This window comes from Pongo pygmaeus, chromosome 9, assembly GCF_028885625.2.
Source record: "Pongo pygmaeus isolate AG05252 chromosome 9, NHGRI_mPonPyg2-v2.0_pri, whole genome shotgun sequence".
NCBI classification, from domain to species: Eukaryota; Metazoa; Chordata; class Mammalia; order Primates; family Hominidae; genus Pongo; species Pongo pygmaeus.
The window spans coordinates 126,118,837-126,133,795 of NC_072382.2; the positions used below are offsets into that span (position 1 = coordinate 126,118,837).

The window sequence follows — 14,959 nt, forward strand, 5'->3', positions numbered from 1 at the left end:
TACGATACAGTAAAAAAAAGGTGAGTAAAAATGATGAGAAAAGGAAGAAGGTGTACTCTATTAAGAGTGGGAATTGCACTCACTTCAGCAGCACATATACTAAAAGTGGGAATTAATTATTGAGAGAACATTCAAATCTCCTTACCATAGTAATAAAGAAATAGGATAAGAAGACTGCTACTAAAACTACTGTAATCTCCCTGTCCTACAACTATATAAACGGAAAGGTACTGTTACTGATTAAAACTTTCTCCTACTAAGGGTTTTTCTCAGAGCAAGTTGAACATCTTTGTTCCTTAAGCTATAAATTAAGGGATTCATTAAAGGAACTGTATTGGTATAAAAGACAGAAAAGATTTTTCCCTCATCCATTGACCCAGCAGAAGATGATTTGAAATACACAAATGCACTTGACCCAAAGAACAGAGAAACAGCAATTATGTGGGAACTGCAGGTGCTGAAGGCTTTAGACCTGCCCTCAGTGGAAGTGATTTGAAGGATGCTGGAAAAAATGAAGCCATAAGAGATAAAGATGGTAACAGTGGGCACAATGATGTTGATGCCCACCACAATGAAAACCACCAGCTCACTGATGTACGTGCTGGTGCAGGAGAGCTGGAGCAGAGGGAGGATGTCACAGAAGTAGTGATTGATGGTGTTTGCCTCACAGAAGGTCAGTCTCAGCATGCATCCAGTGTGGGTCATGGCCCCAGAAAAGGACAGGAAGTAGGAACCAAACATAAGGCTGGAGCACACTGTAGGAGACATGGCAATGTTATACAGAAGTGGGTTACAGATGGCCACATAGCGATCATAGGCCATTGATGTCAGCACATAACATTCAGAAATGGCAAAGAAACAGAAAAAGAAAAGTTGGGTCATGCACCCCTTGTAGGAGATAACATTCTTCTCTGATAAGAAGTTCATTAGCATTTTGGGTGTAAACACAGAAGAATAATAGAGATCTATGAAGGACAAGTTAAAGAGAAAAAAGTACATGGGGGTGTGAAGGTGTGAATTCAGCCCAATTAGAGTTACCAAGCCCAAATTTCCTGTCAGAGTGATCACATACATTATTAGAAACAGTAAAAACAGGGAAATTTGGAGATCTGGCTGGTCTGTTAACCCCACCAAAATGAATTCAGTCACCAAAGAGCCATTTCCAGGATTCATTCTTCTCCAAGAGAATCTGTGGACACAGGAGAAAAGGGTTGCATTAGAGGACAACACAGTTTTTCTCACAATATTTTCTCCCACAACATGGGATATTGCTGGGATTGTTTGAAACTAGCCCAACCTGGACCCACAGAATCTGGCTTTACCACTGTCATGAGACTGAATGGCACTGGCTTTCTCTTGTCAGAGCCTTACTAAGATAAATATAGCAAAGAGTCACCTGAAGTAACCCTACAGAAAGAGGGCCAGTGCTGCCATATGCAAACAAGACTGCAAGACTGCTGGAAATAATATGGGGAAGAGAGAAGGGTGGATCCCAACAGAATTGTCCTTCCCTCATTTCTTCATTTCTTCATTCACTTGAGTTCTTCCCTCACCAGTAAAATTAGAGGCAGGGGTCTCAGCAACCTGGTGCCAGTCTCTAATATGACTCAGGTTGGGGTGAACAAGGTACATTGTTTCTACTCCAAAAGAAAAGCAACAGAACCCAGAAATGGTTAAGTTACTGCCCCAAGTCACAGAAAAAAGTCATGAATCTCAAAAAGTGAGAACCCAATTCATAGAAACTATTGACCGAAACTTGTCATTCTCTGAGTTCCTTATGTCCATGAACATTCTCAGCTCCCATCTTGAACAGATACTTCTGCCAGTTGCATTTGGGTCTCATGGTGGAAAATAAAGTAGAATGTCTTAGATCCCTGGAATTCCACCTCAAAGCAAGTAAGACATTAATATAAAGGGAATTAGGAAACTCACCCTTCTTATGCCTGAAAAATTTTGTGTTGTCTTATTGTTTCCTTACCCTTGTGGTTCTGGAAGGGCAGTGTCAAGCTCTAAGGCTTTGTTTTCTCTAAGATGCAACCCAGACATTTCCAATAGTTCCTGAAAATATTCCTGATATATACATCATAATTTATTATTTTAATTTTGGTTTCTCTCAAGCAGCAGGCAAAAAAAAAATCTTTAATAATGATAAGCAAAAATAATATTATCACAGTTGCCACACCAGAAGAGTTACTGTGAGTTTAATGACACAGTGTACTGGGTTATAAGCAGGATAGAAGCTTGCCTAGTCTCTTCCCCTGGGAACAGATTCTAAGAGTAATAGGGAAATAAGGGGGTTGTATTTATACTCTGGAGCATAATCTATCTTTAGTTCTTTAGGGACTCAGTATTTTGCTCAAGTTTTTCCTTCACTCTAGGGATTTTACATCCACCAAGGCAGAGCCAGAAATAAACTCTCATTTCTCAGTCAGCAAGATGGTATAACAGGAAGGTCTCAATTCTCCTTCCCCCATGGACAAAGTAATTCTGCACAATTCACGGACAGATTCCATTTGTGAAACTTCTAAACCTAGTTATAATATCCCTACACCCCACTATAGCATAAAACCAGCCAAACTGATTTTGATGGAACATTTGCATTATTCTTTGGCTATAAACCCTGTTCCTGGCAGAACACCATGCAACCAGGCAAAACATTTTCCTTGGGAAGGGCATTGAGATACACTGTGCATCCAGTACCAACATTTTCTGCAAGTTATCCAGAGGACTGGCTTCTATTTAGCCTGTCTCACAGCACTGACAGGACACAGGACATGGCCTGCTCTGACCAGCAGAGATCAGTGAGAACAGAAGGCAATTTAGACTAACATACACTGTAGCTACCCCCTCAGCTCAGAACAGAGATTAGACTTAAAAAAGAAAACTCTCCCAGCTTCTTCCTAGTGAAGTAAAGAGATGGACTTCACTTGCAAAAGCCCCTCCTTTTCTGGGGCTATCCAGACGACAGGCTACTGTCCAGGAAATCTCAAATTGTTTACAGGACATGGAACACAACACACTATAGCATCCTGGGTCCAATGAGAACAGATTTGGCGGTTTTGTCTAATAATCTCCATGGCCCCTCCCCAAGGATCAACACAGACAATATTAGCAGTTTAAAAACTCCAGCTCTCAGCATTTCCCTAAGAAAGAGGTGAATCTGAAGTCCAATGATCCAACTTATCTTGGGGCTACCTGATCAATTGGCTTCTGCCTCACTTCTTTCACAGCACTGGCCGGACCTGTGACACTCTGGACACCTGGCAGCTACTATGAACAAAGATAACTGGCTAATTCTACCAAACATTCAAAGAATTCATGCCAATCCTTCTCAAATTCTTCCAAAAAAATTTGAAGTGGAAGAAACACTCCCAAATTTAATTTATGAGTCCAGCATTACCCTCATACCAAAGGCAGACAAAAACATCACAAGAAGTCATCTCTCTTTTTTTTTTCTTGGTTAGTCTAACTTAGGGTTTCTCAATATTGTTTACTTTTCCTTTTCAAAAAACAAAACTTGTTTTTGTCAATTAGTTATTGTTTTTCTGTTATCTATTTGACTTGTTTTTTGTCAAATATTTATTATTTTCTTCCTTCTTCTAATTTGGGGTTAAACAATCTTATTTTCTCCTTTTTTTTTCTTAGTTCCTTGAAGTACAAGATTAGATTGCTAATTTGATATCTTTTTAATTTTTTAGTGTAGGTGTTTTTTCCTATAAACTTCTCTGTAAGTACTGCTTTTGCTGCATCCCATAAGTTTTGGTGTTTTCATGTTTGTGTCTCTAGGTATTTTTAAATTCCCTTTTGATTTCCTCTTTGACTCAATGTTTAAGAGTATATTGTTTTATTATACATATTCCTGAATTTTCCCATTTTCTTACTGTAATTTATTCTTAGTTTGATTCCTTTGTGGTCGTAAAAGATACTTGGAATGATTTTGATCTTCTTACATTTCTCCAGACTTGATCTATGACCTAACATATGATTTGTCCTGCAGAGTGTTCTTTGTGCCCTTGAGAAGAATGTGTATTCTCTGCTGCTGGGTGGAAATTCTTTCTATATCTATTAGGTCCATTTGGTCTACAGTGCTATTCAGTTCTGCTATTTTCTTATTAACTTTCTGTCTGGATTATCCATCCATTATAGAGAATGAGGAATTGAAATTCTCTACTATTATCATATTGCTGTCTATTCCTCCCTTCAGATGTGTCAGTGTTTGCTTTACATATTTAGGTGCTTTAATGTTGGGTCCATGTATGTTTATAGATGTTACATCTTCTTGTTGAATAGGCCCTTTTATCATATATAATGACTTCTTTGACTTTTGTGACACTTTTTGACTAAAGTGTAATTTGTCAGATAGAAGTACAGCCACCCCTGCTCTCTGGTTACTATTTAAATAAAATATCTTTCTCCACCCCTAAATTTTCAGCCTTTGTGTCCTTAAATCTAAAGTGAGTCTCTTATAGATAGCATGTAATTAAGTCTCGCTTTTTTAAATCCATCTAGCCACTCTGTATCTTTTGATTTGGGAATTTAGTTCATTTACATTAATTATTGACAGATTAGGACATACTCTTTCTTGCCTTTGTTTATTGTTTTCTGTCCATTCTGTGTTTCTCTTGTTTCTCTCTTCTTCTCTTGTGTTTCTTTGAGATTTGATTTTTTTTGTAGTGATGTGCTTTATTTTAATTTTTTATGAATCTACTGTATATTTTACAGGGCTCTCATCAAACATTTTATAGTTACTGCAGTCTGTTTTAAGCTAATAACAACTTGAATTTCATGCATACTCTACACTTTGCCATCCCCCACACACAAACACTATGTTATTGCCATCCGATTTTATTTCTTTCTATATTGTGTTTGCATGAAGAACTGTATGTTGTTATAGCTGTTCTTACTACTTGTGTCTTCTGTTTTATATAGTAGTGCTGAAAGTGATTTATATGTCACCACTAAAGTTTTACAATACTTTTTTTTCTTTATATTTGTATTTAGCAGTTAGATTTTTACTTTGTTTATCATCATTTTCTTTCAACTTGAAGAATATTTAGCACTCTTTAGCAGGTGTAGTGGTGACAAACTCCCTCAGTTTTTGTTTGTCTAGAGGGTATCTCCAATTCATCATTAAAGGACAACTTCCCTGAGTAAGTCATTCTTTGTTAATATTTTCTTTGACTATATCATCCAGCTCTCTCTTAACCTGCAAAGTTTCTATTAAGAAAATTGCCAGTAGTCTTGTGGAGCCTTCCTTGAATGTGGCAAATGACTTTCTCTTGCTTTTTTCAAAATTCTTTGCCTTTGATTTTTTAAATTTTATTTTATCTTAAGTTCAGGGATACATGTGCAAGATTGTCAAGTTTGTTATGTAGGTAAACGTGTGCCATGGTGATTTGCTGCATCTATCAGGAAACAACAGATGTTGGAGAGGACGTGGAGAAATAGGAAGGCTTTTACACTGCTGGTGGGAGTGTAAATTAGTTCAACCATTGTGGAAGACAGTGTGATGATTCCTCAAGGATCTAGAACCAGAAATAACATTTGACCCAGCAATCCCGTTACTGGGTATATATTCAAAGGATTATAAATCATTCTACTATAAAGACAAATGCACACGTATATTTATTGTGGCACTATGCACAATAGCAAAGACTTGGAACCAATGCAAATGCCCATCAATAATAGACTGGATAAAGAAAATGTGGTACATATACACCATGGAATACTATGCAGCCATGAAAAAGCATGAGCTCATGTCCTTTGCGGGGACATGGATGAAGGTGGAAACCATCATTCTCAGCAAACTAACACAAGAACAGAAAACCAAAACCCACATGTTCTCACTCATAAGTGGGAGCTGAACAATGTGAACACATGGACACAGGGAGGGGAACATCACACACTAGGGCCTGTCACGGGGTTGGGGGCTAGGAAAGGGATAGCATTAGGTGAAATACCTAATGTAGATGATGGGTTGATAGGCGCAGCAAACCACCATGGCACCTGTATGCCTATGGAACAAACCTGCACGTTCTGCACATGAACCCCAGAACTTAAAGTATAATTTAAAAAATCAAGTATATTGATACTGGGGTCAGGGGATGAGATATGAATGTTGTCTTAAAATCAAAAGTCAAGGATTTAGCAATGCCTACCATCTAAAAAAAGAAAAGTCAACAAACCACATGATAAGTTTCACAATTACTAAATATTGAGTGGAGACTTTAAAAATAGTAAAATAATAAATGCTATTATAATTATTCTTCAAATGTTTAAATTTTTACTTGATAAATCAGATTAAGAATTTTGAGAGTGGTTGGTCATCTTTAGGCCTATTTTCTCAAAGGAAGAATAATCCAACATCCTATTATTTCAAAAACATTGTCAGCTGATGTTTCCTTCAAATTGTTATTAATCTCCCAGCAGTAATTTGAGGGTTTTGTATCTTAAAATTCATAAGGTAGTAGTATATGAAAGCCAATAAAAATGGGTATGACCATTTTGTCCCTGGGCCATCAAGACCTGTGGTTTTAATCTTTCTTTAATATCAAATAACTTAAGCTTTCATCCCATCCAGAGAAATTTTTTATCTCCATAATTTTTCTAGAGCCTTCCAGAAAAGGGAGGAGAGTCATAGGAAGGGGATTTCATTCATTCATCATTTTTCTTTCCAGATTCCTTCCTTCTAACTTGAGTTTCAATTACCCCTCACTGTACTAGCTCCTAAAATTATGGTCCTCTCTCTATATGGCTTACCACAAATGTACCATAACTCTTCTAACATTTGCCCAAATACTTTTAATGTATTGTCATTGTGGATGGTAAATTTTATCAAAGATTTAATGAACAGTGTACAACAATTACAGTGCTCTGCAGGACAGATACAAATTCAGATTGCAATGTGGTATGTGAAGCATCTTTGATAGTTCCTTACGAAGGGAACTGTTGTTCAACTGCCATTTGTCTCTTTGGGTCTTGGCCTAAATGTCATGTTGCTGGGCTCCTTTCTCTCCCTGATCCTGTTCTCTGAATTACAAGACCTTGAAAACATCTCAATTTTTTTTAATGTTGTAGAAAAATTCAGCTCCCTAGTTGAAGCAGTCATCTTCCAACTATCCTAGCCTCAAAGGCCAGATCTGTCCCAATAACAAGAATCATCCAGTTGTTGTTTTTCTAAACAAAAGATAAAGCAGCAACCACTTGGAGAAAGATTTATGTATCATCCAGAGAGAAAGCACATTCAAATTTTTAAAATAGAAATATTTTTCATACTTATATTTACTGAAATAAAAATAATAAAATGAAGTAGACCAAAAGCATACTTGAGAGAGCAGTAGACTTGAAATTAGGAATAAATAGTATATTCTAGGCTTTTTTATTATGAAACTCTGTAAATCTGTACATTTAAGTAAGTTATTAACTTCTCTGAGCATCAGTATCCTCTTCATACAATAAAAACATATTAACAATTGAGTTTGTGCTGTTTGGGTATACAAAGGTAAATAAGAAATATCTACCAAAAGAAGGTAAATGCATAGTGTGCAGCTGCAAAACAGGTTATATTGGATGATCACTATGGAGTCTTTTAAATCTGTGGCACTGGCTTTTGAAGGGAACACATTCCTGCCAGTGGATGATGTACAAGCAGAAGTAAAATAAAATGATCTGATTCAATCTTCCAGTGGGATATTATAAGTAGAAAATAAGAAACCACACACCAATGAATTAAATTCTCACATGTACCCTGAAAATACATACATCCATTATGTACCAATGCAATAATAACATTTTTAAAAAGAAAACCCATGCCCAGTGAGTGGCACAGTGTCACCCTAGTTCTACTTTACCGGATTCTTTGCATAACAATTCATCTTTCACCAGAAGAGAAAGGAAGTCCATAATGAAAAAGAAAAAACACAGAAATAAATTTCTTCCTTAATGTTATCCCTAAACTGAAAACATGGTGAAAAGGTTTTTTTAAAATAGTGAAAATTATAGAGAAAAGAAGAAATCTATTCCAAAAAAATTGTAAGCAATTTAAATTTAAAGAAGACTCAAATTTTTTTTACCATGGTAGAAAGAAATAGGATAAGAAGGCTGCTGCTGTAATATTATAATTAAATAAACAGAATATCCCTGTCTTGTGACTGTACACACAGACACATACTATTACTTATCAAAGTTTCCTACTACTCAGGGCTTTTCTTAGGGCAAATTTAACATCTTTGTTCCTCAGGCTGTAGATTAAGGGATTCAACATGGGAACCACATTTGTATAAAAGACAGAAGATAATTTTCTCTCATCCATGGACCCAGCAGAAGATGGTTTGAGATACATAAATGCACCTGATCCAAAGAACAGAGAAACAGCAATTATGTGGGAACTGCAAGTGCTGAAAGCTTTGGACCTGCCCTCCTTGGAACTGATATGGAGGATGCTGGAGAGGATAAAACCATAAGAGATAAAGATGGTAACAGTGGGCACAATGATGTTGATGCCCACCAATGAAAACCACCAGCTCATTGATGTAGGTGCTGGTGCAGGAGAGCTGGAGCAGAGGGAGAATGTCACAGAAGTAGTGATCGATGGTGTTCGCATCACAGAAAGTCAGTCTCAGCATGCATCCAGTGTGGGCCATGGCACCAGAAAAGGCCATCAAATAGGAACCAAACATAAGACTGGAGCACACTGTAGGAGACATGGCAATGTGATACAGAAGTGGGTTACAGATGGCAACATAGCGATCGTACACCATTGACGTCAGCACATAACATTCAGAAATGACAAAAAAAAAAACAGAAAAAGAAAAGTTGGGTCATGCACCCCTTGAAGGAGATAATATTCTTCTCCAAAATAAGGTTTATCAGCATTTTGGGTGTAAACACAGAAGAATAACAGAGATCTATGAAGGACAAGTTAAAGAGGAAAAAGTACATGGGGGTATGAAGGTTTGAGTTCAGCCCAATTAGAGTTACCAAGCCCAAGTTTCCCAACAGAGTGACCACATAGATTACTAGAAACAGGAAGAACAGAGGGGATTGGAGATCTGGCTGATGATGTGTTAATCCCACCAGAATGAATTCAGTCACGAAAGAGCCATTTCCAGGTGCCATTCTTCTTTAAGGGAATCTCTGGAAACGGGAAAAAAACAAAAAGGTTGCATTAGAGGACAACCCAGCTCTTTCCACAGTGGATCTGCCTGACACTAGCCTAACCTGTACCCTCAGAATCTGCCTTTACAGAGCACCACCAATTAACCCTAGAGAACGAAGGCCAGTTCTGCCATATACAAACATGACTGCTGGAAATAACAAGGGATAAGGGAGATGGGTGGACCAGGACAGAATTGGTTTTTTCCCATCTCATCATTTCTTCATTCACTTGAGCCCTCCCCTCAAGAGTAAAATTGGTGGCAGAGGCCTAAGCAACTGACATTGGCTTCTAATGAAATTAGTCTGAAGCAGTGAAAACCAAAACATTGTTTCCAATCCACTGGTAGGGGACCAGAGTCTAGGAGAGGTTACATTATTGTCTCAAGTCACAGTGAAAAAGTTATAAATCTAGGACAGAGAGGGCTCTATCCATGGAAAGGGAATTTACTCAGTAAATACTGCAACCGCTGAGCCTACTAGTGTTGCTGAACATTCTCTGCTCCCCCTTCAAACACATTTTCCAATTTCACTTGAGTTTCAGGATTGCTCAAAATGAGGGGAAATGGTGTATCTTAGATCCCTGGACTTCCATCTCAATAAAAGAAAACACTAATGTAAATAGAATTCAGAAACTCACCATTCTTAGTCCAGAATACCTTGATGCTTCTTTCACTTTCTTATTTCCCTGTGATCCTGGAAAAGTAATTTCGGGTGTCCAGGTTTTTGTTCCTTTGATTCTAAGAACATACAGTCCAGACTTAATTTCTTGTATGTCTTTATTTGTGATTATGACTTTGATTCCCCTCAAGCAGTAGAGAAAAATGAAGTCTTCATTACTACCCGTTTAGTCACTTGCTAAGACATAGAAGATTTAATATTAGTTTAATGATATAATGTGCTTGGTTATAAAAAGGGTAGAAGCTTACTCAGCCCCCTCCCCAGGGTAGAGATTCTGGGTATAATAGAAAATAATGGAACTGTATTTACACCCTGCATCATGATCTGTCTTTACTTCCTTAGGGATTCAATATTTTTACTCAAGTTTTCCCCTCCCTCTAGGGCTCCTACGTACCTCAAAGCAGAGCCAGAAATAAACTCCCACATCCCTACCGCCTTGATCTCTGAAGGGAAATCATTGTTTTGGTTTTTTTCTCTCTTTCTTCCTTGTGGGAACTCTCCCACAAGGTCTACTTCGAGACTTCGTGTTTTTATGTAAAAATTTTGAAGGACCGCAGTAACTCACTTCACGTATTGTCTCTCCTAGGACATCACCAAAATAACTTTGAATGGCTTACATCGCTTCTAAAGAAGGTTTTTACTTTCTGAGGTTTATAGTTTCTGAAATAGGGATACTAATAATAATATCTCATTCACTGGTGGCAATTAAATGAAATAAGTACAATGGTAAAAACAGCCCCTGGCACATGGTAAATAATCAGTAAATGTCAACTATTATTATTTCTGTTCTCATAACTTCTGGCAGATTCTCCACAGGATTTTTCCCCTTGAATTTTTGTTTTCCTCTAAAAACTATAAGTTCTGTAAAGACAAAGATCACTTCAGACTTGTTTGCTACTTTGCTCCTAATGCTAAGTGCAGAGAAGAGTACATAGCAGCCCTTCTTTAAAATTATGAAAACTATGTTATCTGGCTGAAAGTCTTCAGAATCGAACTTCCATGGTTCTCAGATGCTTAGAGGCTACAAACACAATGACCTCCATGCCTTTCTCTCAGCCACCTCACAAGTTCAGACACTCCGTAGGTTTTAACGGAACTGTACTATTGAATTGTAGTAACTTCTAACTGTTATTCTAGCATTTTTCCACATAGTTCCTCTTGTTTAGCCACCTATTCTGTTGCTAAAATAAGCTCTGGAAGTGCAGTTCTGCCTTCCCTAGTTTTAGAACTTCCAATGGCTCTCCATTACCCACTGAACAATTGAAGCTATAATAAAAGTGTAAGTTTCAAAACTATTATTCAGTCTCAGTTAAAATTAGCAAGGATTTGAGTCAGACAGATTATAGCTGATGAGAAGCCATGAAAGAACTATTCTGATAAACTGAAGTATTTTGAGCACATTTGGTATTGTATAATTTCTTATTTTTCTCAACAAACATGGGGAAAGGATATTGGACAATGTTTGTTTCAGAGTCTGTAAGAGTGTACAAAAAAACAAAAAACACTAGCCAGGGGAGATTACATTTAAAATTTAAGTTTAAATCTTCACAAGCTCTCCTTCTCATCATAATAAATTATAGTGTTTTCTCTTCAATGTTTACCTAAAACAATTAAGAATATACTCCAAGATGTTCATCTGTAAAAATGATGTGTTTTATTCACTTTCTAAGAAATGTAACTTTCAACCCACGTTATCAGTTAGAAAAAAATTTGCTTCAAATTATAGAATCTCTTTAAAATAGGAGCTCATTTTGTTCACATAACAATAAATCTAGAGGCAGAGTGTCCCACTGTTGATTCAGCAACTAAACCCTCTCATCAAAGACCCATCCTCATCCATCCCACTGTCCTCAGTCTGCTGACCTTATTCCTCGGGATTTTCACTTTATGTTCACAAAACAGCTGTTATAGCTCCAAGAATCACCTGTATTCAAAGAAGAAAGCAAGAAAACAATGCAGAATAACTCTCCTCACATATCCCTCCCTTTTTATTTGGAGGTAAGTCTTCTCCAGAAGCCTAAAAATGACTTCCCTCTATGTCTTATCAGTCAGAAATAAGCCACACAGCCAACCTCGTTGCAGGGAGAACTGTCAAATGATTATCTCTTATTTTCAGCCACTATCATGAGAGAAATATTCTGGCATTAGAGAGAAGAGAAGGAACAATGTCTACTATAAGGCAAGACACCAACATCTTCTACCTCAGTCAGAAAGCTTGTGAAAGATGTTCGTATAGGAAATTGTGTTTATTCAATTTAACTATAGAGTATACTTGTTATTTGCTAAGTGAGATACTCTTTGAAGCTTTAAATCAAATCAGCTGCCCTAGCATATTCAAACAATTATAAAAACATATATGGGAAATATATGTATACATTGAGTTCATATTTACACACACAGTCCTTATGTAATTAAAAGAAAAAGGAAATCATTGTATTTGTATAGAGGGTTTTTTTATTAGTCAAAAAGCCACAGACTCTCTGACTGTTTTCAAACTCCTCAAAATAAGGGTCATTCCCAAAGGACATTATCAAGAAAGTGAAAAATCCCACAGAATGGGAGAAATATTTGTGGATTATATAATCTTAAAAGACCTAGTATGCAGAATGCCTAAATAACACTTAAAACTCAATAATAAAAAGACAAAACACTCAATTTTAAAATGGGCAAATGATTTGAATAGACATTTCTCCAAAGAATATACACAAATGGCCAATAAATACATCAAAAGATGTTCAATATCATTGGTAATTAGGGAAATTCAAATCAAAACCACAGTGAAATATTACCTCACACACACAAAGATGGCTATAATTTTTTTTTCTTTTATTACTATTATACTTTAAGTTTTAGGGTACATGTGCACAATGTTCAGGTTAGTTACATATGTATACATGTGCCATGCTGGTGTGCTGCACCCATTAACTCGTCATTTAGCATTAGGTATATCTCCTAAAGCTATCCCTCCCCCCTCCCCTGACCCCACAACAGTCCCCAGAGTGTGATGTTCCCCTTCCTGTGTCCATGTGTTCTCATTGTTCAGTTCCCACCTATGAGTGAGAATATGCGGTGTTTGGTTTTTTGTTCTTGCGATAGTTTGCTGAGAATGATGATTTCCAATTTCATCCATGTCCCTACAAAGGATATGAACTCATCATTTTTTACGGCTGCATAGTATTCCATGGTGTATATGTGCCACATTTTCTTAATCCAGTCTATCATTGTTGGACATTTGGGTTGGTTCCAAGTCTTTGCTATTGTGAATAGTGCCGCAGTAAACATACGTGTGCATGTGTCTTTATAGCAGCATGATTTATGGTCCTTTGGGTATATACTCAGTAATGGGATGGCTGGGTCAAATGGAATTTCTAGTTCTAGATCCCCGAGGAATCGCCACACTGACTTCCACAAGGGTTGAACTAGTTTACAGTCCCACCAACAGTGTAAAAGTGTTCCTATTTCTCCACATCCTCTCCAGCACCTGTTGTTTCCTGACTTTTTAATGATTGCCATTCTAACTGGTGTGAGATGGTATCTCATTGTTGTTTTGATTTGCATTTCTCTGATGGCCAGTGATGATGAGCATTTTTTCATGTGTCTTTTGGCTGCATAAATGTCTTCTTTTGAGAAGTGTCTGTTCATGTCCTTCGCCCACTTTTTGATGGGTTTGTTTGTTTTTTTCTTGTCAATTTGTTTGAGTTCATTGTAGATTCTGGATATTAGCCCTTTGTCAGATGAGTAGGTTGCGAAAATTTTCTCCCATTTTGTAGGTTGCCTGTTCACTCTGATGGTAGTTTCTTTTGCTGTGCAGAAGCTCTTTAGTTTAATTAGATCCCATTTGTCAATTTTGGCTTTTGTTGCCATTGCTTTTGGTGTTTTAGACATGAAGTCCTTGCTCATGCCTATGTCCTGAATGGTAATGCCTAGGTTTTCTTCTAGAGTTTTTATGGTTTTAGGTCTAACGTTTAAGTCTTTAATCCATCTTGAATTAATTTTTGAAAAATAATAAAACCACGTGTTGGTAAGGATGTGAAGAATTGAAACCTTCGTACACTCCTGGTGGCAATGCCAACAACTGCAACCACTTTGGAAAACAGTCATGCAGTTTCTCAAAAGGTTAAACATAGAATTACTATTTCACTCAGAAATTTCTCTCTCAGTTATATGCATCAGAGAAATAAAAAACATATATTCGCATAAAACCTCATATATGAATATTTATAGCACCATTGTTTATAATTGTCAAAATGTAGGAAAAAACACCAAATTTATACCAACTTGTAATTTGGTAAACAAAACATGGTATATTCTTACAATGGAATATTATTCTGCAAAGAAAAGGGGTGGGTAGGGGTGAATGAATGAAGTATCATTACAAGTTAAAGCATGATACACCTTGAAAACATGTTAAATGAGAAAAACTGGCCACAAAGACCACATATTTTATTATTTATTTTATAAGAAAAATCCAGAATAGGCAAATCTATATAAAATGAAAGTAGATTGGTGGTTGCCTAGGTCCCGGGTGGGGAAATAGGGAGGTGAATGTTAACGATATGGGGAGTGGAGGGTGAGAAAAATGTTCTACATTTGGTTATGGTTTTGCTTGCACGATTCCGTGAATAAACAAAAAGCTATTGAATTTTACCCTTTAAATGTGTGAGTTATATGGTATATGAATATTTTGATAAAGCTATCACCAGGGAAAAAATAGTAAACTCTTAAATAACAGAAGAAGAAATAGAAAGAAAGAAAGAAAACTTTTGGAAGGAAAAGAAAACACAAAATATGTGTAATGTATTTAAATATAGTGCTTACAGGTCAATTTATGCCACCTAAGTGCCTACATAGGAAAAGAAGAGAGGTGTTACGTTAGAGACTTAAATGTTCACCTTATGAAACTACAAAAAGAACACCCAGTTAAATTCAAAATAAGCAGAACAATAAATGATAAAGAAAATGACCAAAAAAAATCAAATGGAAAAAGAACAATATATAAAATTGATTAACCTAAAAGTTTTGTTTTTTATATTAATGAGAATGATAATCCACTAACCAGACATGTAAAACAAAAAAGAAAAAAGACACACATGACTAAAATATGAAAATGAAAGCTATTGCCTCA

The 14,959-nt window shown here is 36.6% G+C and overlaps 1 protein-coding gene and 1 pseudogene across 1 annotated transcript; both read right to left on the reverse strand.

Annotated features, from left to right (window-relative positions):
• Window positions 1-240: 240 nt before the first annotated feature.
• On the reverse strand, window positions 241-1,173 carry LOC129009038 (olfactory receptor 8B3-like). Its single transcript, XM_054441717.1, has one exon. It carries the CDS (start codon window positions 1,171-1,173, stop codon window positions 241-243), a length of 933 nt encoding a protein of 310 aa, XP_054297692.1.
• Window positions 1,174-8,179: 7,006 nt separating this feature from the next.
• Window positions 8,180-9,117, reverse strand: LOC129009033 (olfactory receptor 8B3-like; annotated as a pseudogene).
• Between the last annotated feature and the right edge of the window lie 5,842 nt (window positions 9,118-14,959).